At 45.0% G+C, this 26,628-nt stretch overlaps 1 protein-coding gene across 9 annotated transcripts in view; it reads right to left on the reverse strand.

The window, feature by feature from the left end:
* Positions 1-9,977: 9,977 nt before the first annotated feature.
* The window catches only part of DLG2 (discs large MAGUK scaffold protein 2), a 970,480-nt gene continuing 953,829 nt past the window's right edge, over positions 9,978-26,628 (reverse strand). For 6 of the 9 annotated variants that reach the window (XM_056858109.1, XM_056858106.1, XM_056858111.1 and 3 more), the window contains 6 exons: positions 20,243-20,293; positions 19,113-19,214; positions 16,851-17,023; positions 14,850-14,959; positions 13,731-13,822; positions 9,978-10,305 (listed from right to left, as the gene is read on the reverse strand). In XM_056858109.1, coding sequence (XP_056714087.1) covers positions 10,199-10,305; positions 13,731-13,822; positions 14,850-14,959; positions 16,851-17,023; positions 19,113-19,214; positions 20,243-20,293 — 635 coding nt within the window. In that variant the 3' untranslated portion in view covers positions 9,978-10,198. Of the gene's footprint in view, positions 10,306-13,730; positions 13,823-14,849; positions 14,960-16,850; positions 17,024-19,112; positions 19,215-20,242; positions 20,294-23,063; positions 23,106-26,628 lie in introns of all 9 variants that reach the window. The other 3 variants (XM_056858113.1, XM_056858107.1, XM_056858104.1) reach the window with 1 other exon arrangement.

Below are 26,628 nucleotides of genomic sequence, written 5' to 3' on the forward strand. Positions count from 1 at the left end.
CCCACACAATGCATAGTTAAATTGTGGAACTCCCTGCCCCAGGATGTGGGGATGGCTGCCAAATTGGAAGGCTTTAGGAGGGGAGTGGACATGTTCATGGAGGAGAGGCCTATTCATGGCTAGTGGTCAAAATGGATACTAGTCATGATGCATACCTATTATCTCTAGGATCAGAGGAGCATGCCTGTTATATTAGGTGCTGTGGAACACAGGCAGGATAAATGCTGCTGCAGCCGTCTTGTTTGTGGGCTTCCTAGAGGCACCTGGTTGGCCACTGTGTGAACAGACTGCTGGACTTGATGGACCTGGGTCTGATCCAGCAGGGCTTTTCTTATGTTCTTATGTAAGTATGGGGCATCTTCCAGGGCACACACGGCTTTGTGGCAGATCATGGGCAGAGAGATTGACAGATGGTACAGAAAGGTTCCCTGGAAATACAATATCTGAAAATCACAGTGCTGATGGACACCTGTATTTTTGTCAAAAAATGTTCCATCGGTGAGCTAGATCTCTTGTTTCCTGCAGTGTAATCCTATAAGGAATTGCTCCTGTCTTAGCCCACTGAAATCAGTGGCCTCTTATTGGGTAACTCTGCATGGGATTGCCCTAGAAGTCCTTTAAAACTAATGGAAAATAGGCAAATTTTAAGAGGATATTGATTTTTCAGCCTGAGCTCAGGCGAAGGTCTGTGTATTCGTTTTTACAGGTCTGTCGCACTGTTGCGTCCATCTGCATCCACAAGAATACCTTCCATTGCAAAATATATATTGGAACGACATATTTTCTTGCCATATATACATATGTAACTATGACCAATTAATTAAAAACACATTTTTCCCCAAAAAAGGCCTTAGACATTTTTTTAAAACCCAGCTTTATGAAATCTCCCCAGACAAGGACAATCACCCACAAAGACCTTCCTCTCTCCCTTGACCCCAATATTCCAGCTATGAGCTGCTGATCACCACTGATCTGGGGAAGGAAGCCTAAGTAGGTCTAACCTCCTAGTAGACCTGCTTAAGTTTGCTCCCCAGGTCGGTAATGAGAAGCATTACCATGTTATTCAATAAGGCTTATTCCCAGGAAAGTGACCTTAGGTCTGAAGTCCTAGTTGTTCTTTCCAGCTTTATAAAGTCTATAAGGCTATCATTTAAGTCTGGAGAAAATAAAATGTCCGAGAACCTCTCAGTATCTGGTTGCCCGGATTCTCCAATTTCTCCAAGGGTCCCTCATGCCGTTGGAAGCACTTTCATTCATTTTTCATCAACCCTCATCCAAAGACTTGACCCAAGAGTGAAAATGAGGAAAATTCAGATGGGCAGAAGGAGAGAAGAAGAAAGAGAAGATTCTCTGGGGGACAGAGAATGGGGAAAAGAGAATGAGTGGAAAGGGGACTGTGTGAGGAAAAAAGGGAATATAGAGGGGATATGCCTGTGGTGGTGGAGTCATCTCTGGCTCACTCTGTGTGGTGGGAATAGTGTGGTGTAGTGGGTAGGGGTGTCAGATTAGGCTCTGGGAGACCAAGGTTCAAATCTCGGTCTGCCATGAAGGTTGCTTGGTGACTGTAGGCCATTCATTCTCTGGCTCTCAGCTGAATTTACCTCATGGCTATTGAGAGAGTAAAATGAAGGGCGGGGAAAAGGACGTACACCGATTGCCCTCAGGTCATTGGAAGAAGGGCAGAATTCATAGGTATTAAATACATGGAAAGGGACCCATGTTACTTCCTGCCACGGCAACCAGAAGGAAAATGGTGGACAGTGGCTCTCTTCAGGAATTACATAGAATTACAACCCAGTTCTCTTCCTTGAACGTAATACCTTATGCCTGGGATGAACCCGGACCTTGAAACAGGTATGAGTAGGGTTGCCAGGTCCAGGTTGGGAAATACCTGGAGGTTTTGGGGGACAGAGCCTGAGGAGGGCAGGGTTTGAGGAGGGGAGGGACTTCAATGCCATAGGGTCCAATTGCTGAAGCAGCCATCTTCTCCAGGTGAACTGATCTCTATCGGCGAGAGATCAGTTGTAATAGCGGGAGATCTCCAGCTAATACCTGGAGGTGGGAGGCATGCAATCTCTCTCTCTCTGCTTAAGTGCATGGCCATGTGGTCCTGATCCTATGAGCTGCTGTCTTTCAGCAACTGAGGCCTTCAGATGTTCATGTGTGTCTGGCCCACTTGCTACACACAGCTTCCAGTGACTGGGTACATGCTGGGGTTGCCAGGTCCCCCCTCTCCTCTGGCAGGAGGCTTTTGGGGCAGAGCTAAGGGGATTGCGCGGCCATGCGGCTGTGTGCGCGTCACTTCTGGTTTACACCCGGAAGTGCTGCATCGCTAGGAGCCTTTTACCACTCAGACTCCCAGTTTGAGTTGTAAAAGGTCGCTTGCGATGTGTTTACACTCAGAAGTGCTGCATCGCAAGGGGTCTTTTACCACTCAAGCTCACAGTTTGAGTGGTAAAAGGCCCTTCGTGATGCGGCGCTTCCGGGTGTAAACCGGAAGTGACGTGTTTCGGTGTGCAGGAGCATGTGCACGTTTGCCCACTGACCCTCAGCTGGTCAGTGGGCAGCGAGGTGGATTGGCCGGGGTCTGCCCGCCACCACCGGGCACCTGGCAACCCTAGTACATTCTATGGTCTGCAAGAAAGGAACTAAAGCCAATCCGACGTGCCTGGAGACCAGTGTGGTGTTGTAGCTGGAGTGTCAGAGTGAGATCTGGGAGACCTGGGTTCAAATCCCCACTCTCTCATGGCACTCACTGCGTTACCAAGGCTACCCATGCTCTTTTAGCCTCACCTACCTCACAGGATTGTTGAGAAGATAAAATGGACAAGGGGAGGAATAACTGAAGCTAACATTCCTTTGTACTGGCAGGAGACTAAGGGCGGGGAAATGGGGGCGGGGCACAGCATCCCGTGCACCGCTATGCCACTTCCAGGGGAAACCCGGAAATGACACTGAGTGACTCTAGGAACCACCAGAAAAACCATAGAGTTCCCAGCAATTCCTAGAGCTACCCTATGCCACTTCCGTGTTTTCCCTGGAAGCGATGTAACCGTGCAGATGATGATGCTAGTTAAAAAAAAAATTCTCCTGCTGCCATTCAGAGTGGCAGGGGGCAACAGAAGACGGGGGGAATGAGAGAAAATTGGTCAAACTATAGAACTGGGGGTAGAGAGCTACATTTTCAAAAACCCACTGCACTCGCAGATCTCCAACAGTAGTGCACGTTCTAGACATCCTCAAATCTAACTTCTGACTAATGATATTTTCAAACCCACGAAGGCCTCATTTAAAGGTGAGGCACTAAAACTCACCAATGCAACTTTGCAGTCGCAACGGTGTCTTGTTGAAAATAGGCTGTCCCCAGTGGCTGGCTAGGGGTTCTTATTTAGGATGCCGGCACACAACCCGGTCATGGTGCTTCTGCTGGACGGGAATCTCATTTGAATCAGGCCTAAGGCTTGCACAAAAAGAGAAAAATCTCACCCCATCCTGCTTCCTCCCCTCCTGCGCCAACACCAGATGGTCTTCCAACTGGATCTGGTTCTTCTCTTTTAAAAGCGGCCTTTTAAATTGGACACAAACGGGATTCCTTGGGAGCCTTTTGGCAACCTAGTCATTCGTCCTTGGAAAGGTGCATTATTCTACAAGTTCTCCCTTTCCAAAATCTTCACAGGATGTCTTAATTACATTGAAGGAAGAGAGCTATTCAACACGAGCGAGTTGTTTTTTAAAGCGTCGCCACTTTCCTAAGAAAGGGGAGATGACCAAACAGGTGGTGTTGGCGGTGGGGGAACCAGTTCCAGTCAAGTGTTGTGTGGTGTGTGTATGTGTGTGTGCGAGTGGAATGGCTTGTGGAACAGAAAGCAGGAAAAAGCATGGTCAAACATGGCATGTCGGCACAGGAATAGCCGGAGGGCAGCCTGAGTGGTCTCGAGTTATTTTTGCTTCATCCTGGACCGCGAACGGTGCTACAAAGTGTGCCAGAAGAACATAAGAAATAGCACCAGAGATGTGATCTGGCACGTTTCCTACTGGGTCCAGGACCTACCACTCCCCTCCCCCTCACAAACCTTTATTATAAAATCTTCTCCTGCGAGAAATGCTGACTGCGGAGACCACGCTCTGTCAGCAGGAACGTCGTTGCCATAGAGTCCTATTACCAAAGTGGCCATTTTCTCCAGGGGAACTGATCTCTATCAGCTGGAGATCGGTTGTAACAGCAGGAGATCTCCAGCTAGTGCCTAGAGGTTGGCAACCCTAGGTCAGCGCGACATCACCAACGTCACTATGTCACGTCCGGGTTTTACCATAGAGTCTCCGGCAATTCCTAGAGTTACCCTTTATCACTTCTGGGTTGTACATGTAAGTGGCAAAGTGATGTCAGTTTAAAAAATATTTTTCTCCTTCTGCCACCCATTGATTCCATAATGTTTAGTTTTGGCCCCAAGTCTCAAGTATTCCTTAGTGAGAGGGCCGTTCCAGAATTGGTCTGAAGTTTTTCGGAGGGGGGGGGAAATTCTGATTAATGAAGCTCTTTCTGTGTATGCTGTTCAACGTTTTTGATATAGGATCATTGCCAGATCTGTTTCTGGAAGGGAAAAAAAAAAGAATCTCAAAGGTTTAGAAGGCAAAATCATCACAATCCAGCGTGTCGATCCCAGTACATTTTGAGCGACTGCCTCTTCATTAGAGGAGTGTGAAAATAACTATAATTCAACTCCCCTAATTCACTCCCGATCATTACAAGCATTAGCACAGAGTAGCTCATGGGGAGGAGCGTGTGAAAATTTATTTTGCATTCCACCGACGAAGAGCTAATTGCTCGGTTGGGAACAACACGCCGGAATAAATCATTGACCTTCAGCACCTGTTAAGATTCTTCTCTCCCAATTTTTTTGTAGAGCATTTTGCCGAACGGCAGGTACCCAGTGCAATGTTGGAACACTTGAGAAATATCACCTCCCCACCCACACGTATCAAACCTCTTTCTGCTGCCAAGAAACATGAACTACGTGAGCATCCAAACATGAAACAAATGGAAATGTAAGCCCTAAAGAGAAATACACTTGTTTCGTTATCGCTTCTCTTGGTGATTTTTACCTCTTTTTTTTTGCTCCACAATAGACAGATTTCTCTCTTTTGTTCTGTTTTTAAAAAGTGCAGCGGCAAGTTTACGCTGGAAACACACAAACACACGCGCACGCACACACACGGCGGAACTGAAAAAAATGTTACTACAGTAACCAAGGATTGATGGGGGAAAATTGATTGTACTCAGCCACAGTAGTATCGCCAAAGCGCAGCACGAAACGGAACATTTCCCCCCCGTAGGAGATCTCGGAAAAGGTTGCATGCTGAACTGAGAAGCCAACGAACCGACGGGGTGCAGAAAAAACAAAGCAGAAAACCAGACTGAAGGATTTTGCGTCAGGCCCCTGGGCGAGTTTACCATGACCCAGACACGAGGCGACAATGCTTTGCAAACATAAAAAACCCCCAAATACTCCGTCCTTCTCAGGTACTTGGGCTTTTCCTGTGAGCTTCTGCAGGAAGCTCCCCAGATTTAACCTTTCCTACGCTGATTTATTTCCCCCATTTTTTAAAAAAACACACACAAAAGTTTCTAGCCCTTCTCGTTTGGAAAATATTTTGACGAGTCAACCCAGACATTTTTTTCTTTTTTGCAAGTCTGTAGCTTGCGAGCTGGATCAGGCAGAAGTGTGATAAGAAAATAATGCTTTTGTGTGTGTGTGTGTCTGTATTTTGTATTAACAGTTGGTTAATCAGGCCAGTGTGGCCCAGCGAAAGGTGGACTGAATGCCGAGCAGGGAGAGTGGTGGTGACATGAGTTCAAATCCTGCGTCAGGTGGTCTCAGGCAAAGTTCATGTTCCCTGGGGTGGCTTCTGTGCCACATTGGATCCTGTGCTATGATTGCACCACAAAAGGATTGCCATAGCGCAGTCTCCAACGAAGCGTGGATCCAGCCCTGGCCTCAGTATTCCCCATCTGTAAAATGGGGATATTAACCGACTGGCCCTCAGAAGGGTATTGTGAGGATGAATTAGACAAAGGTCATAAAGCACTTGGTGTATGGAAAGTGCTACATAAAAGATTAACCCATTAAATTCTCAGCACTGTTCTCCCCTTCGTGTCTGACAGCTTCCTCATCAAGGTTGTGGCTATTTCTATTTGTCTAGGTGAGCAATTTCAGCCCTAATTTGGTAATTCCAGACAGGTGTCATATCTGGAGTTTGTTCGACCATAAATGGGTTTTCTCAGAGCTCCTCTCAAAAGAAATGGGGAAATCTGGGGTGTACATGGAGATCTGGATCAGCACCCTAAATCGAAAGTAACACACTGGTATCAGAGGGATTGACAGTGCGATTCTAAGCACAGTTGACTTTGATGGTCTTAGAAGGGTGTTAACTCTGTTCATGACCTGAGTTCGATCCCGACGGAAGTCGGTTTCAGGTAGCCGGCTCAAGGTCGACTCAGCCTTCCATCCTTCCGATGTCGGTAAAATGAGTACCCAGCTTGCTGGGGGTAAAGGGAAGATGACTAGGGAAGGCAATGGCAAACCCGTAAACATCGTCTGCCTAGTAAACGTCGGGATGTGATGTCACCCCCTGGGTCAGGAATGACCCAGGGCTTGCACAGGGGACCTTTACCTTTTAAACTCTGCTTAGTACTGAGCTGTCTGTTTCACAAATCACCATTTTTCAGTCCCCGTCCCAGTCATAACCTCTGCATTGTTTTCTTAGAAAAGAGCCTGACATTTTTTTTTTAAATTAGGAATTTTCTTTAAAAAAAATTTTTTTTAAGGAAAACCCCAGAGATATTTGTTCTTAAAACATACTCATAAATGGAAACCACCTTAACGTATTTGGTGATACCGAAGAAGAGCTGTGCAAAAGACGAAGTCCTGCAAACTGATATGCAGGGATTCTTCTTCTCTTCCCATCTCCCAGTTAGATAATTCAGAAATGAAGGCAAACTTGAAAGATTATCTTCTACAGCCTTCTCAGAATGTAAACAGGGAAACCTGGTCTTGAGACACTTAGTGGCAAAATAATAATAATAATTAAAAAATAAAGTCTTATCCTTCCAGCAGTGCTTAATTTGAGCAGGTGCTTGCCAGGACTGCAGCCTCAGCTCTCAAACCGCCCATTGAATGCATCTCTGAGCATGTACAGAGTGTGCCTCCCACAGAGCTGAGTGGGTTAGACATAATCTGGGAGATCCACAATTAGGATCTCCAGCATTCTTCAAAAGAAGCCGCTGATGCCAATGGTCTTCTTGAAAGAGGACCCATCTCTATATCGTTAACATCAGGGGTCCTGGGAACTACAATTCCCAGCATGCACTCTGCAGAAGGAAGTACAGGAGCAAATGTGGAGGTGAGCTGGGTGGAGCTCTTCCATCTTAGCTACAGTCTACATTTGGGTCCCCCGGCCAGCAGATTTGCAAAGTCCAGGTCTGACAATAACACAGCACATTGTATTCAAACGTTTCAACCTATGGAACAAAAAGCAGTGTCATTTACTTGGGGAAATAAACCACAGGGAAAGACTGACCTCGGTTGCCCTATGAGCAACCTTGATTTGGATTGGCCCCTTCATAGTTCACAAAATCACAAGAGATCCTGATCACCACAGTATAAGAACATAAGAAAAGCCCTGCTGGATCAGACCAGTAGTCCATCTAGTCCAGCATCCTGTTCCACACAGCAGCCAACCAATTACTCTGGAGGTCCAACAACAGGTCCTAGAGGCCAAACCTTCATAAGAACATCAAGAGAGCCTTGCTGGATCAGACCAGTGGTCCATCTAGTCCAGCATCCCGACTCACACAGTGGCCAATCAGCTACTCTCAACGTCCAACAACAGGGCATAGAGGCTGAGGCCTTCATAAGAACATAAAAAGTGTCCTGGTGGATGAGACCGGTGGTCCATCTAGTCCAGCATCCTGTTCCACAAAGTGGCCAACCAATTGCTGTGCAGGGCCAACAAACAGGGCAATGAGGCCAAGGCCTTCCCCCTGATGCTACCTCCCAGCACTGATATTCAAAGGCTTACTGCTTCTGAATGTAAAGGTTCCCTTTAGATCAGAACACAGATCTGAACATCTCTTATTTGGGGTTTACAGAAAAATGTGCTGGGAGGCGTTTCCCATGGCCTGATATCTGATAAAAAAGCCAACTATTCTTTGACCTTCAATGTATCCTGAAGCATACACACATAAGCCATTTACGCAGGGTCAATTTTGATGCTCGGTCAAAGCTCTTTTTAAAAATACGACCTTTAAAATGCCTATTCATGGTCCCGACGCAAAAGGAGAAATTCTGCCCCCCCACTCGCCTGCTCCTTCGTTCCTTCATTTGCATAGCCATTAGCAATTGCCATTTGCATAGCTAATGCGCGGCTATGATTTTGCATGCTTCCTTGAGGGGCTTCTTCGAGGTGGGGGAGGAGCAAGCCAAAAAATCGCATTAAAGGGGCTCTTAATAAACGCAAAGCAGGTATGCCCCGACTTCGCAGTCTTTTTCTGAATGACGGTTCAGTGTGAAAAACTAAAAAAAATATATGTGGGGACTTCAGCCTGGAAAGCGCTGCTAATTACCAAGCATAAATGGCCATAGACTGATTCCCAAATCCACTTGCAAATAGTTAATGCAATACGCACCGCTTTACATAGCTGGTGTAGACTGTGAAACGAAAAGCTCATCAGTGGCTTGCCAGTGAAAAGGCATCGTTTTTTAAAAACCGGGAAAGAGACTGAAAGTCAGCTTTAAATGGTATCTTTTTGCTTACTGAAACAGATTTTTAAAAACCCCAAACCCCAAAAAGTGCATTTATGCCATTGACATTTTATGTCTAACTTGTCTACTCCCTGCTATCCGTTTCAATTAAAAGATTCATTTAATCTTAGGTGATTTCTTTTTTTAAAGAGTGCATCCCACAGGAATTTCGTCTTAACTCAAACGAAAAAGGAGAGTATGACCACAAAGTCTAGAACTTAGAACATAAGAGTATAGGGAACTCTAATGGGGAATATTATGGGATAGTGCAACTTGAAAATCCTCCTTCGCATTTTATAGCCAGCCAAGGATGAAAAATAGTTAGCCTTCTTAATCTTTACAAAATCTCTCACAAAATAGTTTGCCCCCTATAGAAATTAGCGCCTATACATCAATATAGATTCTTTAATAAATTATCCCATCTTTAAGCGCTTTCTATCTTTATATAAATGATAATATAGACAATCAACAAAAAAAAATGTAAAGCTTTTCCCAACTCTATCCCTCTTGGTCAAGTTTAAGCCCTGCAAACTCTTGTGTTCGCATCTGAGCATGTTTCGACTTGAAATGTTTCCCTCCCCACCAAATCCCATTGAACAAACCCACTTTAACATTATGAACTGGATGAAATGGTGGGTTTGAAGCGGGGGGGGGATGCTCCAGATTGGTCACAGGAAAAAAATAAACCGAAAGAAAGATGTGCATAGATATATGAAACTCAAGGTGGATGAGCTGTGACCAAACCCAGACCTTGATCCGACCTCCAGAACAAATCATTCAAGGTTTTTGCAGGGTTCGGCAGAAGATGGATCAGTTTCTTTTGGACACGATCCTGCAAGGCGCTCCGCTTCTCATCCGGAGAACCAAAGTTAAAAGACAAGTGGCTCCGGCGTCCACTTTGAGCTCCGGGGTTGCGGATGGGAGCCACAGTGAGGTTCATTGCAGGATCAAGTCGAGGCCCGAGACCTGGGGATTTCTTCTTAAAGCAATAGACAAGTGTACCAAGCCAAGCCAAGGATACGAACCGGGATGTAGGCCGAGCCGGTGTCCAGCTCTCCAGGTCCGCGAGCCTCCCCGTTGAACGTCTATCCCAACAAAGGGCATGGTGAGCACACGGTAAGAGTTTTTTGTTTTGTTTTATATGGCAAAAGTTTTTTTTTAAGGTTATTTTTTTCCCTCTACCCTTTATGACCAAACCAATGTCCTTCATGGCTTCGAACACTTTGTGTTGTACATTCAGAAAAAAATTCACATTGACTGCAAGAAACATAAAAGCAACCCAATTTGTTTTTTTAAAAAATAAAATCCCCACCCCAGAAAAAAAAGCTTCCAAATAGTATAGGATTAAGGTTTTCTTCTAAATATTCTTCCATCGTGATTAAAAGTGAATGACAGATTTATAGCTTCTCCTTGGAGGGAATCCAGATGAAAGGCCCAGATTGTTCTTCAATGACAAGTTTGCATTGGTTGTATATATCTTCTAAGGTTTCTCCTTGGACGATAGCTGCAGGAAAGAAATAGATGTATTTTTTAACAAAGCTAACTCTGCACCACTGGCTATGAACTACGTTCCAGGTGTTCTCAAGGAAATGGGGGCTTCTCTCATTTGTGGTGGGATAACCCCACCATACAGCGATCTTGAAAACGAGTTCAGCAGCATCTTAGAGATCAACGAGATTTTCGGGGTATAAATTTTCGAGAGCCAATGCTTCCTTTGTCAGTTGACTCTCCGGGAGCTCTGACTCTCGAAAGTGTACACCCCGAAATCTTGTTGGTCTCTAAGGTGCTACTGGACTCAAATCTAGCTGTTCTACTGCCGATCAACACGGCTACTCTCTGGAAATATCTTCATGGAAAAGGATAGTTATTACAATGAATTTTAGGGCCGGATATGATCTTCATTTTGATCAACTAACGTTATTTTCGGGCTTGGTTCTTGTAGGTTATCCAGGCTGTGTGACCGTGGTCTTGGTATTTTCTTTCCTGATGTTTCGCCAAGCCTTTGTGTCTGGAGGTTTGTCCTGAAAACCTCCAGACTAATGAAGACTACAGTCCACAATACCCATGCGGATTAGCTTTGGATTTCACACATTAACAGATCACTTTAGGATACAATGGTTCCATATTAACATACCACACTCTCATTAGCACATTATCTTGATACTTACAGGACAATGATTAGCACATTACTTTTGATACTTTTTGCAGGACAATGATTCAGCTCAAACCCAACCCCTTTCTGACTATATATTACTCTTCCTGCACACTTGACACTGAGAGACACTGTGCTTCAGTGTTACTCCTCTGAAGATGCCTGCCACAGCTGCTGGCGAAACGTCAGGAAAGAAAATACCAAGACCACGGTCACACATATCGGATAACCTACAAGAACCAATGAACTCTTACCGTGAAAGCCTTTGACAATATTTCCGGGCTTGTTTGGAAAAATCAACACATTCCCCCCCCCATGATTTACAATCTTTTTATTGCAGCAAAAAACACAAATCATTGCAAAATAATCGGCATGGATGACTTTCTCCACTTTGGCCTCCAAACTGGAGCACTGTTTTTTTGGAGACATCCGCATGAGGGTCTTTAATCATTGACTTTTCAGCTCTCCACTGTTCTCAGATCACTCTCCCTTCTCCATCCTGGATTAAGACCACCTTTTCTAAAACAACATTGTCCAGGATGTTAGCATGCGATAGGGATGGAAACTGGTGCATTTTCGAAAGTCATACCCCGTGCTATTTTCTTTCCATCAGCCCCCTCATGGCCACCAATCTCCCTGCCACACCACTGGAGAGCTTTCTGGAGTAATGGCTATAGCACTATAATGCTATTATAATACTTAAGTGCTATTAAGTTGCAGCCTACTTATGGCGACCCTTTGAGGGGTTTTCAAGGCAAGAGATGAGCAGGGGTGGTTTGCAATGGTCTTCCTCTGCACAGCAACCCTGGTCTTCCCCATCCAATTACTAACAGTGGCTGACCCTGCTTATCTTCCAAGCTCTGATGAGATTGGGCTTTTCCGGCTGCTATAATGCTACAGCAATTACCACCTTTCGAAAACACCCTCTTGTGGCTTGGAGGGGAAAAATGCAGGGAAAAAGGCATCTAATGTAGCAAAGTGCACAGAAGATCCTTGCTTGGATGTTCCATTACCATGCTAGAGCCACTGTATTTGCATTGGTAGTAAATGTCAAATGGAGAATCCTCAGCATGTGGGAAGTAACTTGAAGTCGATCGACATTCTTGTTCTTTCTGAAGGGTTGCACAAATCCTGGAATCTAGCTGAAATGGCTAAGTATAGTAATCTGATACATTCAAAGATTGACAAGGGATCTGCTGAGTCCTTTCATCAAATGAATACCCATGAATATGAATACTCTTTACAACAGCCTCTTTTAGCGTCTTCTGGTATATTTAATGGCATCCTGTCATGGCTTGTAGTTGTCTGAATGGTAGTGAATTTTGCAAATGCAATTTTGCTTAATATAAACAAGCTAATTCCTTATCAGTATCCAGTTGTGAGAATGGTCTCATCAATGTGGAAATCCAGGGTCTGGGACTGTACAATGCTAAACTCGCATAGGACCATATCAATCTTTATTAAAACCGTCATAGACTAGCGCAGCTCTTCACAATTTACTAGTGGAAACCTTTACTATTATACTTTAACCACAGGTTTACCTAAATTGTAAAATAGTTATTTGCACAATTATTATAAACTATTTATACAACCCGTCAAAACTGCTGGTATACCGACGTTCTCAGCAGCGTCTGACGGACTCTACAGGCCACTGCACAAAACTTTGCAGTTCCTGCTGTAACCTGTGGATTTTCATCTATAAGCAACATTTTAGTATACCCCGGACCTAAATGGCCAGGATGCCTGCTAAGCCAGGGGGAGACAAACTTAGCACGAACCTCTTGACAGTGCAATAGAACGTGCTTCATTGTTTCAATTTCCCTTAAAGCACAGGGACATACCCTATCCTCCAAGGGAACCTTTCTATATCTCCCATCCAAAACTGCCGAGGGAAGAGCTTGGCATCTAGCAAGGGTAAATTTTTTCCTGTATCGGAAGATCTCTAATTGGGAGGCACAGGACCATAAGAGGAGCCCTGCTGAATCTTACCAAAAACCTATCTAGTCCTGCTTCTTTTCTTCCATAGCACCCAACCAGATACTCCTGGAAGGCCTACCTGCAGAGCACAAAGGCCAGATATTCATGTGAATAAGGAATCTACAACCAATATGGTTTCTGCTAGGTCTAATGGGCAACATCTTTGTTAGAGCAACATCTTTGTTCTCTAGAAACTCTCCCAGGTCCTGAAAATTCACCCTCACTTCCTACAGCTGCTGCTGTTTCAAGCCACTCCCGGTTAGTCACTCCAGGGCCTCATTCAGTGCCTCCAGAGTGGGGCTGCACCACGCATTAGGAGATCTAGCTTCTTCTTTTAGCAGTGCTGCTATTCTAATACACAATCTTACGGTTTGCTATTTCTCTTCATCCCTATATTTATTTCCTGGGCATTCCTTGTCATTCTCCACAGGATTCCACTGAAATCAGATTTCACAATCCATTCGCATCACAGGCAATGGCAGACCCCAACCACTTTATCAGAATTAGCACAAATTCCCAAGGAATTATTTTTTTCCTCCTGTACTTGGTTAGGTCATTTACTTTAAGCTGTTTTTTCCGTATCAACTGCGGGGTTTATGCTGTGGGGTTTTCTTAAATGCATGGTCTTATTGCTGCTGCTTGAGGTTGTGTTTGACTGATAACTTTATTGTTAGTTGTTGCTGGTTGTTTTGATGCATTGCTTTTATTGTTTCAAACAGTTTATTTGGAAGCTGTCCTAGCAGCACCAATCACTGAGGAGCTGGAGTGAAACCTGTTATCTCAAGGAAAGTGACAAATACCTGTAAAATATTCTCCGAATTCTTGCTCTAACTTCATTGCTCGGTCGTACGTTTTCTTGGCTTGCTCCTCTGTGAGGCGTTTATTCATTTCCCTAAAGGTACAGTTGGAAACGGTAAGTAAGAGCAATCAATCAGCATTTTGTAAGCCCCACGCAGAAGCCAAAATCAGGTCGAACAAGTTGTCATTTCAAGTTTTCAAAATGTGCCTTAGCTTGGAGTAGGAGGTCGCTCACTGGACAAGGGAATAAACTGTTATCTGGAGGTATGGCACTGCTACATAACACTACAGTCTCAGATAAATCACTCTCTCGGTCTTAGTTCCCTCCCCCCCCCCACATGCAGTATGGGGGGTACTAATATTGGTCTTTTTTACAGGACTCTTAAGAACACAAGAACATAAGAAAAGCCTTGCTGGATCAGACCGAGGCTCATCAAGTCCAGCAGTCTATTCACACAGTGGCCAACCAGGCCCACAAACAAGACATTATGCATGTATGATTATGTTAACTTAGGCAGATCATGACAGGGAGGGCAGAAAGGGATGAGTCAGTGCTCGGCTCTCCTGGCCCTTTCTGACATACCCAGGGTAATGTCGATCGCCACTTTGGGGTCAGGAAGGAATTTTCTTCCAGGCCAGATTGGCCACGGATCCTGGAGGTTTTTTTTTGCTCCTCTCTATAGAGCAGGGGTCCCTGGAGGAGTGGGGGGGGGAAAGTAGTTATGAATTTCTTTCGTTGTACAAGGAGTTGGACTAGATGACCCTTGAGGTCCCTTCCAGCTCTTCGCTTCTATGTGGACAGGAAGTATATCTCTCTTGCAGTTCCTGTGTTGACACATACCATTAACATTTAAAACAGGGGCATAACAGAAGACATACATGTTCCTATTGTAGGAAGAGAACATGTGTAATCCAAGGAAGGAAGTGTGCATACCCCCACACTGGATATCAATGCTATGTGCCAATACAGGAAACCATAATGTAACCTCCTGTATTGGTACATATCGTAGGTGTCACATGGAACAAAAATGATATCCAAAGCTTGGATCTTGGAAGCCCAAATACCGTGAGTTCTAGGGTATACCTCCCATTACATCCTAGGCCACAGAGATGGTACTTACATGAGAGGCTCCCAGGATTTCGGCTTAATGAAGATAGCAATGGGATAGAGTTGCGCTGCTTGTAGCCGCTTAATGGCATTTCCCGATACGTCAAGTATACAGTGCTTGCCCTGTTTGAAGCAGATGAAGAGGGGTTTCTGGTTTGTTTGTTTTTGCACATCAACCAGAAAGACCATAGTTGCTACCAGCTGACCAATCCTATCTCGAAGTTCTTCTGAACATGTCCTGCTGAAGCGAACATGCACTCTCCAAAGGAGCCACCATACTCTTGTCTAGAGACCATTCACTTCGAAGGAGCTTATGACCATAAGAAGAGCCCTGATGGAATCCGTCTCATGCTGCATCCTACAAGGGCCAACCTGTTGCCCCTAGGAGGCCTAGAAGCAGGGCACGGAGGCCAAATTCTCTTCCTATTGTTCCTCCACAACGACTGGTATTCAGAGGTGCGCCACCTCCAACAGCGGAAGGTTCTACTTAGCCGTCATGGCTAGTAGCCGTTGAAAGGCCATTTCCCACCCTTGCCCACTATTGGCCAATTGAGCCATGGGAGAAATTGTAGACGCAGTGATGTCACCTCTGGTCACCGTGACTATGATTCTCTATGAATTCCTCCAACCTCTAGAGTCTTTACCACAAAGACTGGAGGAATTCCTAGAGCATCACTGATGTGGTGACATCACTTACGAATGATTACCTGGAAGTGACACCATCGCATCAATAATGGTCCATCTCCTCACTCTCTGCCTCCCCAAAAAGCTCCTGGGGTTGTCAGCGCAGGACTGGCAACCCTATAATCTTCTCATATAGATATGTATCACCCCCTTCCTTGCTTATATATGGCTTCCTTCAGAGCTTACCTTCTAAATATTATTTGGAATTTCTTATTCCTGCTGTATTAACCCCAAAATCCAAGTTTCAGTTTTGTTTCTCTTTGGGCAAATTAAATTCACTCTCACTGCTTCTATTGGCAAAGAGTTCCAAAAGTTACTTGTGTCTTGTGTGGAAAAAGGACTCCCTTTCTGTAATGCCCCTGCGCACAATATGCCAACCTGATTTCGTATTTGCGTCACTTTGTTTCTGCAGTTTCTCTGGCGACCTCCTCCTCCGTCTCTTGCTGTAAGGGCTAATGACAATCCTTAATTCTAAAGGTCAACTGGAATGAATTGGAGGTGACATCTGCGCACAGGGGCAGTGGAGCCATTTCGGAAATAATTGCACAGATCTACTGATATCTTAACAGCAGAGGAGCTTTTAGGGAATGCCTAACTTCCTACAGCAATTTTGCCAAACACTTCAGTAGAGGAAGAAAAGCCAGACATAGAACTGGATACAGGATGAAGTGTGTAAGAGCAGCTCTGCTCGATCAGAGTCATTGCCACCTAGGTCAGCATCCTCCCAGGGACCAATCAGATACCCCCAGTAGGTGTACAAGCAAGGCCAGGGACAAAGCCCTGCCCCCTTCCATAAGAAAATAAGAAAGGCCATGCTGGATCAGACCAAGGCCCATCAAGCCCAGCAGTCTGTCCACACAGTGGCCAACCAGGTGCCTCCAGGAAGCCCACAAACAAGACGACTGCAGCAGCACCATCCTGCCTGTGTTCCACATCACCTAATCTAATAGGCATGCTCCTCTGATCCTGGAGAGAATAGGTATGCACCTTGACTAGTATCCATTTTGACTAGTAATAATGTCCCAGCTGACACCACATTTTAAAACTTTAAGGTTTTATGCATCTCAGTTCTAAAGCATAAATGCCTCTATCAGAACTGCAGTGTAGTAAGCGGCAAAGGGTACAATTCAAGAAAGAACTACATGTTAGCTCTGTTATATGAAGAACTTTCTTCTACCTGCTCTGAATTTACTGCCTATCAGCTTCACTAGTATTATGGCAGGGGAAGAAAAAGTTTGGTCTATGCACTTTCTCCACCCCATAGATAATTTTATAAACCCCGATTCCCTTTGCAGGAAAGATATGCAAAATTTCAAGCGCGCCTACTTACCCTTTCTGCCACAAATCTCACGGACTGCACACTCGTTCCATACAGATTATCATTATACTGCCCGGCCTCTATAAATTTGTGCTCTTGGATATCTTTTTCCATTTGTTCTCTAGACATGACAAAATGGTAATCTCTCCCATCCACCTCGTAATCACGCTTTGGTCGAGTTGTATCTTTGGGGAACAAAATTTTTGAAAGGGAGGACAATGGGTTTCTGTAAGTGTTGCTGGTAAATTAAAACACATCTTAACCCCAGCGCCATTAATATATGCAAATGCCTTATGCCGAGTCCTGATCACTGTTTTATGAAGATCAGAACTGTCTATGCTGAGAGGGTCTCAAGTAGAAGTTTTCCACTCCAACCACTACCTGATCCCTGTAACTGGAGATGCTGGGGATTAAACCTGGGACCACCTGCATGCAAATCAAATGCTCTGCCACTGAGCCACAGCCTCTCGTCCTTTGGAAGGAGCCCAAACAATTATCAAACAGGAAATAACAACTGAGATACACAGCAGAAAACCCTGACACTAAATCAAATACAATGTCAGTTACCCAGAAATTTGAACTTCCCAAAATCCAAAAATTCTAATCCCCGAAAATTTAGAAATTCCAATTCCCGAAGATCTAGAAATTCCAGTCCCTAAATATCCAGAAATTTGAATCCCCTGGACAGAACAGTTTTTAGCTACTGTTGGAACACAAGCTAAACTTCCTTTGGAAGTAGATCATGATGGGTAGCCATGTTGGTCTGTCTGTAACAGTAGAAAAGAGCAAGAGTCCATTAGCACCTGAAAGACTAACGAAATTTCTGGCAGGATATGAGCTTTCTTGAGTCACTTCAGTGAGCTGTGACTCACAAAATCTCATATCCTGCCAGAAATTTTGTAAATTTTTAAGGTGCTACTGGACTCTTGCTCTTTTCTTTGGAAGGGCATATTACAGCTGCAACAGGAAACCCTTCTTTTCTTGGCTCCCCACCATATTTTAGGAGGTAGGACCAGTCCGACGATGGCTTCTGCTTGCTGGATCTCTACACTATTTCACTGCTGTCTTCCAGTATTGTGATCCTTTGTGGTATTTTGAATATGTTCTTGCTGGTTGGCCTCCCAGGTCTCCATGGGGACTGGGCATGATGCCAGAGACACTTCTCACCTCTGCAGTCCAGACTTCTGGGATTATTTAGCCATAATGATCCATAAAGTTGTACATGGGCCAATAGGGAGGAGTACTTTTAGAGTTGTTGTTCCAGCCTGGAGTATGTGAAGTGGTTAAGAGCAGTGATTGTAAGCTGCTTTGAGACTCCTTAAAGGTAGAGAAAAGAGGGGTATAAAAGCCAACTTTTCTTTGTCTTCACCGTCTTCTTGTTTATTCCTCAATGGTAGCCCAGTCCAAGATGGATCAACAGACTCCTCTCCCTTTGGTTGCAGAAAACCAAAGGGGGACCCTCATTGACTCAGCTCCTCCTTATTCTGCTGGGCACAAGGGTTTGTGATGAAGGACGGCACCTTTAATGGTAAAGGTAGTCCTCCCGTGCAAGCATCAGGTCATTACTGATCCATGGGGGTGACGTCACATCACGACATTTACTAGGCAGAATTTGTTTATGGGGTGGTTTGCCATTGCCTTCCCCAGTCCTCTACACTTTACTTCCAGCAAGCTGGGTACTCATTTTACCGACCTCGGAAGGATGGAAGGCTGAGTCAACCTTGAGTCGGCTACCTGTAATAATGGCTGCAATCACTTTTTTTGCTGAATATGGCTTGTGAAGAATCCTACTGATAAGTTCTAAACAAAAAAGAATCCATTCTTTTTCATCATTCCCCAACTTGAAGCTGTCAAATGGATGATATCTGGCTTGTTTCCCAGGTTTTATGGTGACTTTGTGAATTAATGACCTCCCGAACATCCTATCATTAACAGCCTTGCTCAGTTCTTGCAAACTGAGGGCTGTTTACTAGGCAGATTATGTTCACAGGGTGATTTGCCATTGCCTTCCCCACGCATATCCACTTCACCCCCAGCAAACCGGGTACTCATTTTACCGACTTACTGATTAACTGTAATTTGAATCCTGTTCTTTCACTGAACAGCATCTAAGGCTATTTGTAAGTTTACTTGGTTTATGTTAATTTTGTACTGGTAATCTTTGTTTTTAATTGTGAGCCTCTCTGAGTGCTGCTGTAAGTAAAATGGTAGGGCAGAAATGTACCAAATCAACAAAAAAGCAAACTCTTAAAGACAAGGAAAAGGAATACTTACGTGGTACACAAGAGCCAAATTTGTCAGGAAATTCAGATATTAAGTCATCGTTGATCCGATCTTTCATAGGACCAAGGATGATAACCGGTCTGGTATAATTAACTGAAATACAGAAAGAAAAGGAAGATCTTGGTGAAGGATATAATTTTAAAGAAAAGAACAATGCGAGCACCACATAAATATATATTGCAGTAGAAATAAATTGAATTGGAATCACACCAAGGGGAACTTTTTTTGGATCAGTTGGATAGCTAGCTAGCTGGAGGCAGTATATGATTCGTAAAACAATGGAACTAAGAGTTCACAACGTGAACCACATCCCAAGAATTAATTACACATTTGAAAACACTAGGAAGGACCTCACGGATCCGTTCTGCTAATGATAGCTCTTTCCTCCAGTGGATGGAGCCTTCCCATAATGCGAGGGGTTCTTTGAGTTCCTTGGACCAGGTGAAAGCACCGCCATTAGTGGAATGAATCCTCAGGATCCAACCATCACATCCCCAAACCACTCACCAATCCTTGCCACCCTGTGTCCTGTACAAATGAGAATTTTAGTCGCATCTAAGCTGGGGACGCTTTCACCTAAATGTCTGAAATTTGTCAGGACACATCCCTTTGGTGGGGGTACAGTCCCTGAGAGTTTATTCCAACGGAAAACAAAAATTACAGCTGGATATGTAATAGCCTTCTAATTCTAATTACCTATGAAATGTGCCACACCACTATGCAGGGTTCCGCTGCTGGCGTGGCTATGCTACCAGAGAAATCCCCGAAGTGGGAGCCCGCGCCAGCATGGGGGTGTGTGTTCCTGGAGGTGGAGCTGCCTTTAGGCAGCTTCCTATCCCCTTTGGATTTGGGAACGCCCCGTCAAGCTACAGCATGGCTACACCACCTTTTTTCAATAGTTTCAATGGGGATTTCCCCATTTTTATTTTTTATATTGTGGAAGTTCTGTTTGGCGGTTGGGAAGCCTGCGTGGAGGCAGAGTGGCTGCACCACTCCCGGCCACTGCCTAACTGCCCCACCCTTCAGGAATGGGTTGCCCAACTTCAGAGTGGTAGATGGGACACCCCATGCCGTAATCCCATGATTCAAGTTTATTTAGTAGAGCAAGATAGTGTGCTTACTTTCCTGCCTTGTGACTGGCTCGTAGGAGAGAATGCAGTCCTCTTGTCCTCCTGATAAGAGAGGGAAGAAAGGAAGAAAGCAAAATCAAGGATGAAAAACAACACTCCTTTTCCGGATAAACTTCTCTTTAGCTTATCAACTAATCGCTTAGAAACACCTTCCTGAAATCTCCAGCGGTTTAAATAGTGAAGCGATTCCCCTTGTAGAAATACTCAGCTGTGGCAACAAAACCTCCTCCTTAATTACCAGCGGCTTCACCGGCAGTAATAAGGTTGGGAATTCATGGCCAATTTTATCGCTCGGAGGCATCCCGTTGAGACAGGATCCTTGCGAAAATTCGCATTGCGAAAGGCTCAGCTTCCCACGCTCAGTGCAAGCAGAAGGAAACGCAAAGGAGCTCTATCACATCCTGGGCACAGTGGTTAACTCTGAATCGGAGCTCAATACAATGGATGAAACTAGGGCGGCGGGGGTCCGACTCCCTCAGTTTTGGAAAATGAGGACTTTGCCATTGCGGGTCATGGAGAAGATGACCAGTCCCAGCCCAGTAAAACTGAACATCTTGAACAGCCAAACCTGGCAAAGGTTTGGCTGTTCAACTGGCACGGTTCAACTGGCACGGTTTTCAAAAATAAGAAATCATATCAGTTATATCAGAAGTTAAGGCTTTTAACCTTTGATGAAATTGGGGGTAATAAGTGATTGCTGAGAGGCACAAAACACGCCAAGTGGTTCTTTCCCCCTTAATTACGATTGAGATTGAAACAACGCTAAACAGAAAGGTATAGGGTTGCCAATGATCAGCAGTAAAAGCGTCGTGTCCCTTTATGCTTAATGGGATGTTATTGACCAGGTGATGTTATTGACGGCCATGTCATGAAAAGCTTCACCTGCCTGTTTCCATACAGTAAGCCTCTATTGAAAGGACACTGGTTCCACAAACCCCAGAATAGCCATTTTGGGGATCCAAATGGGCCCTTCCTCCCTTTGTGCTGCCCATAAAGCAGGTAGGATCCAACTCAGTGTCTTCTAGTTTATATCCTCAGAATTACTGTTATGTATTAGGCATTTCATATTGCTAGTTGCAGTACGAAACCCCAAGGCGAAGAATCATACAATTTCACATACCAGGTTGGAGGATTTCTGTCTGAATCTCAAAATCCTCCCCACTTGTGAAAAGCTAGAACAGCAAGTGAGAAAACTATGCTATGCAGAAGGCGTTCAGAAATGCAAAGCAAAAGAGGCATAAATGAGCCTAGCTTGGCCTAATGAGCAGGTAGCCATAGCAACTATATTTGCACTATGGTACCCCGCCTCCCTGCACGGGGCAGGACATGCACAGATTACCGAAAAGATGCAAAAGTTGTATCTTTTGCAATTTCTTCATGCAAACTAAGGTTATGCAAACAATCTTTTGAGCAACATCTCGTTTTTCCTACAAGAAGGTAACATTTGTGATGATCCCGAATATGAACAGAGGGTCTCAAAAAGCTATAACCATGAGGTCCAAAACCCATGGTTATTTGGGCCCAACCAAAGACAGGAGCTCTGTGCTAGGGGCACAAGCAGATCGACTCCACAAATGGCTTGAGAATGTGAAGCAAACAGTATAAGAGAGTCGGGACTAACGGCAACTGGTTTTCAGAAACGTGAAAAACCAACAACACACCCACGACCATTCTGTGAATTCTGACAAAGGCCATGGCTGTTTCCTTGCGGTCACCCCGCCGACTACTTCAAAGATTTGCTTTGATTATGCTTGTATTTTCTGACCATCAGAGGTTGCCTCGTTCTCCCTGCGCATTTCCGCATGCTTCCCCTGCGTTTTCTGGATGTTGGCTAAACACAAATCCAGAAAACGTGGGGAAAACAAGCAGAAACGAGCAGGGAGGGCGAGGCGACCTCTGACAGTTGGAAAATGCAAGCATAATTAGACAAATCCCCGAAGTAGTCGGCGGGGGGGCTGCGAGGAAACAGTCATGCATAAATGGCCAGAGAATCTCCCAATCGGGAATGTACCAAATAAGTTTTATCTCGCAATTTAGGTTGGTGAGGTGTTTAATGGATATGTTCACAAAGACAGGAAGTCAATCTCAGGTCACAGATTTCCAGAAAGCATTTCCATTTGCTTATCTTTGGAGGCTCGAATCTTGCAAGAGTGAAGGAGTGGGTTATCAGAGACATGGCATTTTCTATTGTGGCACGTCCTATGTGGAACACTCGGTCATGCATGTATGGTCTATGCTAGTGAAGTTTAGGTGTCTCATGAACACCTGAAACTGCCATACCGAGTCAGAGCATTGCTCTATCAAGGTCCGAAGAATTCTAGAAGACTCGCGTTACAACTATAAAAAGATCAATGTTCTTTGGTCACATCATGAGAAGACAAGGGTCACTGGAAAAGACAATCATGCTAAAAATGACTTAACATGAGGTGGATCAACTCAATAAAAGAAGACATAGCCTTCAGTTTGCAAGATCTGAGTGAGCCAGTTAATGACAGGACATTGTGGAGGTCACCAGTTCATAGGTTTGCCATAAGTCAGAAGCGACTTGACAGCACATAACTCACACAGATCTCCACGAATCTGTCTAACCCCCTTGGAAAATTTCTAAAAAGCCCTCTTTTATTTCAGAGCCATGTTCTCCATTCGATTTCTGTTTGCATTTCCATTCTAAATCAAGCCATTTGCGCCACCGAAAGGTCTGTCGTGGTTGCTTCCCCCCCCCTCCCAAGTCAGAAAAGCATGGAGAAAAAGAAACAAAGCCGTTAACAGGCAGGCCAAAGGAAAGAGTCCCAAACAAAAGCCATTAACTTACTGTAGCTACTTTCGCTATCGCTGGCAAGAGAAGAAACATGTTCTGCAAGAACAGGACAGCAAATTAAAAGGACATAACCAAGCACCGGAACGTCACAGAGCCACCCTGATCATGCAAAAGGGGGCGCTTGCAGAGCGGGAGGAAAACCCCCAGAGCGGCAGACCAGCCCAAACCGACCGACTGAATTAATCCAGTGAAGGGCCAAAGCATTATCACTTGTGGATGTATGGAGAAAGAGCAATGGGCCATCCGCAGAAGCCTCCAGCAACCTATGAAAATACTAGGGCAGGGCTCCCCAATGTGGTGTCGTGGCACCTGCCGACATCTTTTCTGATGCCCGCCAAGTGTTTTTACAATGTGGGTAGGGCCAGGTAAGAGTTTTGCCCAGCAAGGCTTCTGATTGACTACTGGAGAGTTGATTGGCTGTGGAGATTATTTAAAATGTTGCTTTGGCAGCAGCTGCCATCACAGCACAAGGATCTGCACAGTGTTACTGAAGTTAATCTGTGGCAATTGTTTTGTGGCTGGCTCTGCCTCCTGCGGCTGCCATTTTGTGGCCGCCATTTTGTGACTGCGCCCACCATGCTGAGTCAGAATTCCAAATGTGCCCGCAGGCACAAAAAGGTTGGGGGTCCCCATACTAGGGCATGTTTGGAGGAGAATTTCGCACATATGCTCATTCCTCACATCTGAACCTCTTAGTGGGGGAGTACGTGCGTTTTCATAAGAAGGTCCCAGGTTCAATCCTTGGTGGGTCCAGTGGAAGAATTTCAGGTATCCAATGTTGGGAAAGTCCTTTCTCTGCCTGAGACATGGGAGATCTGCTGCCAGTGTGAACTAGATGGATTCCTGCTGAGCGATATGGATCTATGGTCTGACTCGGGCCTCAGACAGGGGAGACGAAAATTACATGTTTTGCTCTGACCATGAAATTCAAACTGCAAGCGGGCACAGCCTCAATTTGCCTTGGGGTTGTGAAGGGAAGGGAGGGTTTTTTTAACCCTTCAACCTCCACCCAGTGGCAAGAACCAGTTCCCCAGCACTGTTGTTAGCATTTTAAAGAAGATGGTCTTAATATGTACTAATCGGAAAGAAACTTCTTCTCCCTGTCCTCTCTCTCCATACCATGCATAATTGTATAGACCTCTACCGTGTCTCCCCTTAACTGCCTTCTTTCCAGCCTAAACAGCCCTAAGTGGAGGTTGAGTCAAACTCAAAGACACAAACCATCAGCATCAGAACTCCTTGTGGTACCAGCTGCGTTCCCTCAGCCTTTCAGGTTAAGCATGGAAAGGCCCGAGAGTCAACACAAATTAGTTTTAATTGTGAATCTTTTGTCCTGTTCTATTAAATTCCTAAGAGTAATTCTCGTCCTAGGCAGCTTCCAATTTCTGTGCCAGCCATAATTAGGCAAAATAAATGTATTCTGCGAAGGCACAGATGGGCTTGTGAATCCTCAGTCACATGCGTTAAAATAATTTGAAAACGCTGGAATTTGCATCGAGAGAGGACCCGGCTGATAGATCCCGTCTTGGGAAATGCGAGTTGCAGCTCTCGTGGGCCACTGGGATTTCGCTGGGAAAGCAGCAGGACATATTATTTCCTGACATATTGTATCTAAAGCCAGCCAAGGCCTAAAGCTTAGCCTTATGGGTAAAGATGGGTGACCATTGCTGAAGCATATGAATTGAGTGGCCAAGTCTCCTTTTATAGTGGGAGACCTCCTGGTCTGAACCTCAGTTGCCTGACACTGGCGGACAGGCTGGTGGGGAAAAATGAGAAGGGGGACTCAGTGTCACACCGATGAGTGACGTCGCTTCTAGCACGAAACCAGAAGTGATGTCCTTGCACCAGGGTGATGCGGCAGGCTGTCATGATGATGTCACTTCCAGCTTCACGCTAGAGGTGATGTCACACACCAGTGCAATGCCAAATAGTTTGTCTCCACCGCCCCCCAATCATCCCACCACAGTGCCAGAGAGGGCATTTAGCTTCCTTCCTCTGAAACACTTAGGGATGTTTAGCGTGGAAAGAAGGTGGTTAAGGGGAGACATGATAGAGGCCTATAAAGTGATGAATGGTATGAAGAGCTTTTCTCCCTCTCTCATAATACCAGAACGCGGGGTCCTCTGCTGAAGCTGGAGGGTGAGAGATTCCAAACAGATAAAAGGAAGTATTTCTTCACACAACGCAGTTAAATTGTGGAACTCCCTGCCCCAGGATGTGGTGATGGCTGCCAACTTGAAAGGCTTTAAGAGGGGAGTGGACATGTTCAAGAAGAGGGCTATTCATGGCTACTAGTCAAAATTGATACTAGTCATGATGCATACCTATTCTTTCCAGGATCAGAGGAGCATGCCTATTAGATTAGGTGATGTGGAACACAGGCAGGATAATGCTGCTGCAGTCGTCTTGTTTGTGGGCTTCCTAGAGGCACCTGGTTGACCACTGCGTGAATGGACTGCTGGACTTGATGGGCATTAATCTGATCCAGCATGGCCTTTCTTATGTTCTTAATCATACTATTTCACTATCTAATCCAGTACTGTCTACTCTAGTGATCATCAGACTTTCCCGACCTGAGACCTGTTGAAAGTGAAGGACTGTGAAATGTTCCTTTGTATGGATCACATCAGTATTCCAGAGGGGCAGTAAGAGCTAGATAAATCAATCACTTCCTCTTGTCTGCTTTGTTGTTGTCTCTGTTTACCCAAAATGCTTCGCTTCAGGATTCCTTCTCTTCCTGATTCTTTGTCTAACCACCATGTGGGCAAGACGTGTTCTCTGCAATCTCTTTCCATCCTAGCCTACATAGATAGCCAGAATGCCTATTGTTCCTTTTCTATCAGAGTATGAAGTAACAGGCCTTGTGTGGACTTTATTCCTAAGGCGGTATCCGCCTTCCGCAGCAAAAACCCAGCTGTAAGATAACCCCCAGGCAGCAGAATGGGAACCACAGAGCTGCAAACACATGGCAGGAATTCATGTGATATCATACTCATGTGACATCAGAGTCACATGACAGGAAGAGTAGGAGCCAGAGTTATGACCTCACTGGTGTCATGGAAGAAGGCTCTGGGCACTTTCACACATGCCGAATAATGCACTTCCAATCCACTTTCAATGCACTTTGAAGCTGGATTTTACTGTGTGAACTGGCAAAATCCACTTGCAAATGGTCGTGTTCTGAAAGTGGACCTCAACTAGAGCACTGTGTTCAGTTTTGGGGCCCACAATTTAAGAAAGATGTAGACAACCTGGAACGTGTCCAGAGGAGGGCAACCAAGATGGTGAGGGGTCTGGAGACCAAGTCCTATGAGGAAAGGTGGAAGGAGCTAGGTATGTTTAGCCTGGAGAGGAGAAGACTGAGAGGGGATATGAGAACCATCTTCAAGTACTTGAAGGGCTGTCATATAGAGGAGGGTGTGGAGTTGTTTTCTGTTGCCCCAGAAGGTCAAACCAAAACCAATGGGTTGAAATTAAATCAAAAGAGTTTCCATCTAGACATTAGGAAGAATCTTCTAACAGAGCGGTTCCTCAGTGGAACAGGCTTCCTCGGGAGGTG

The sequence above is a fragment of the Euleptes europaea genome, chromosome 12, assembly GCF_029931775.1.
Source record: "Euleptes europaea isolate rEulEur1 chromosome 12, rEulEur1.hap1, whole genome shotgun sequence".
NCBI lineage: Eukaryota > Metazoa > Chordata > Lepidosauria > Squamata > Sphaerodactylidae > Euleptes > Euleptes europaea.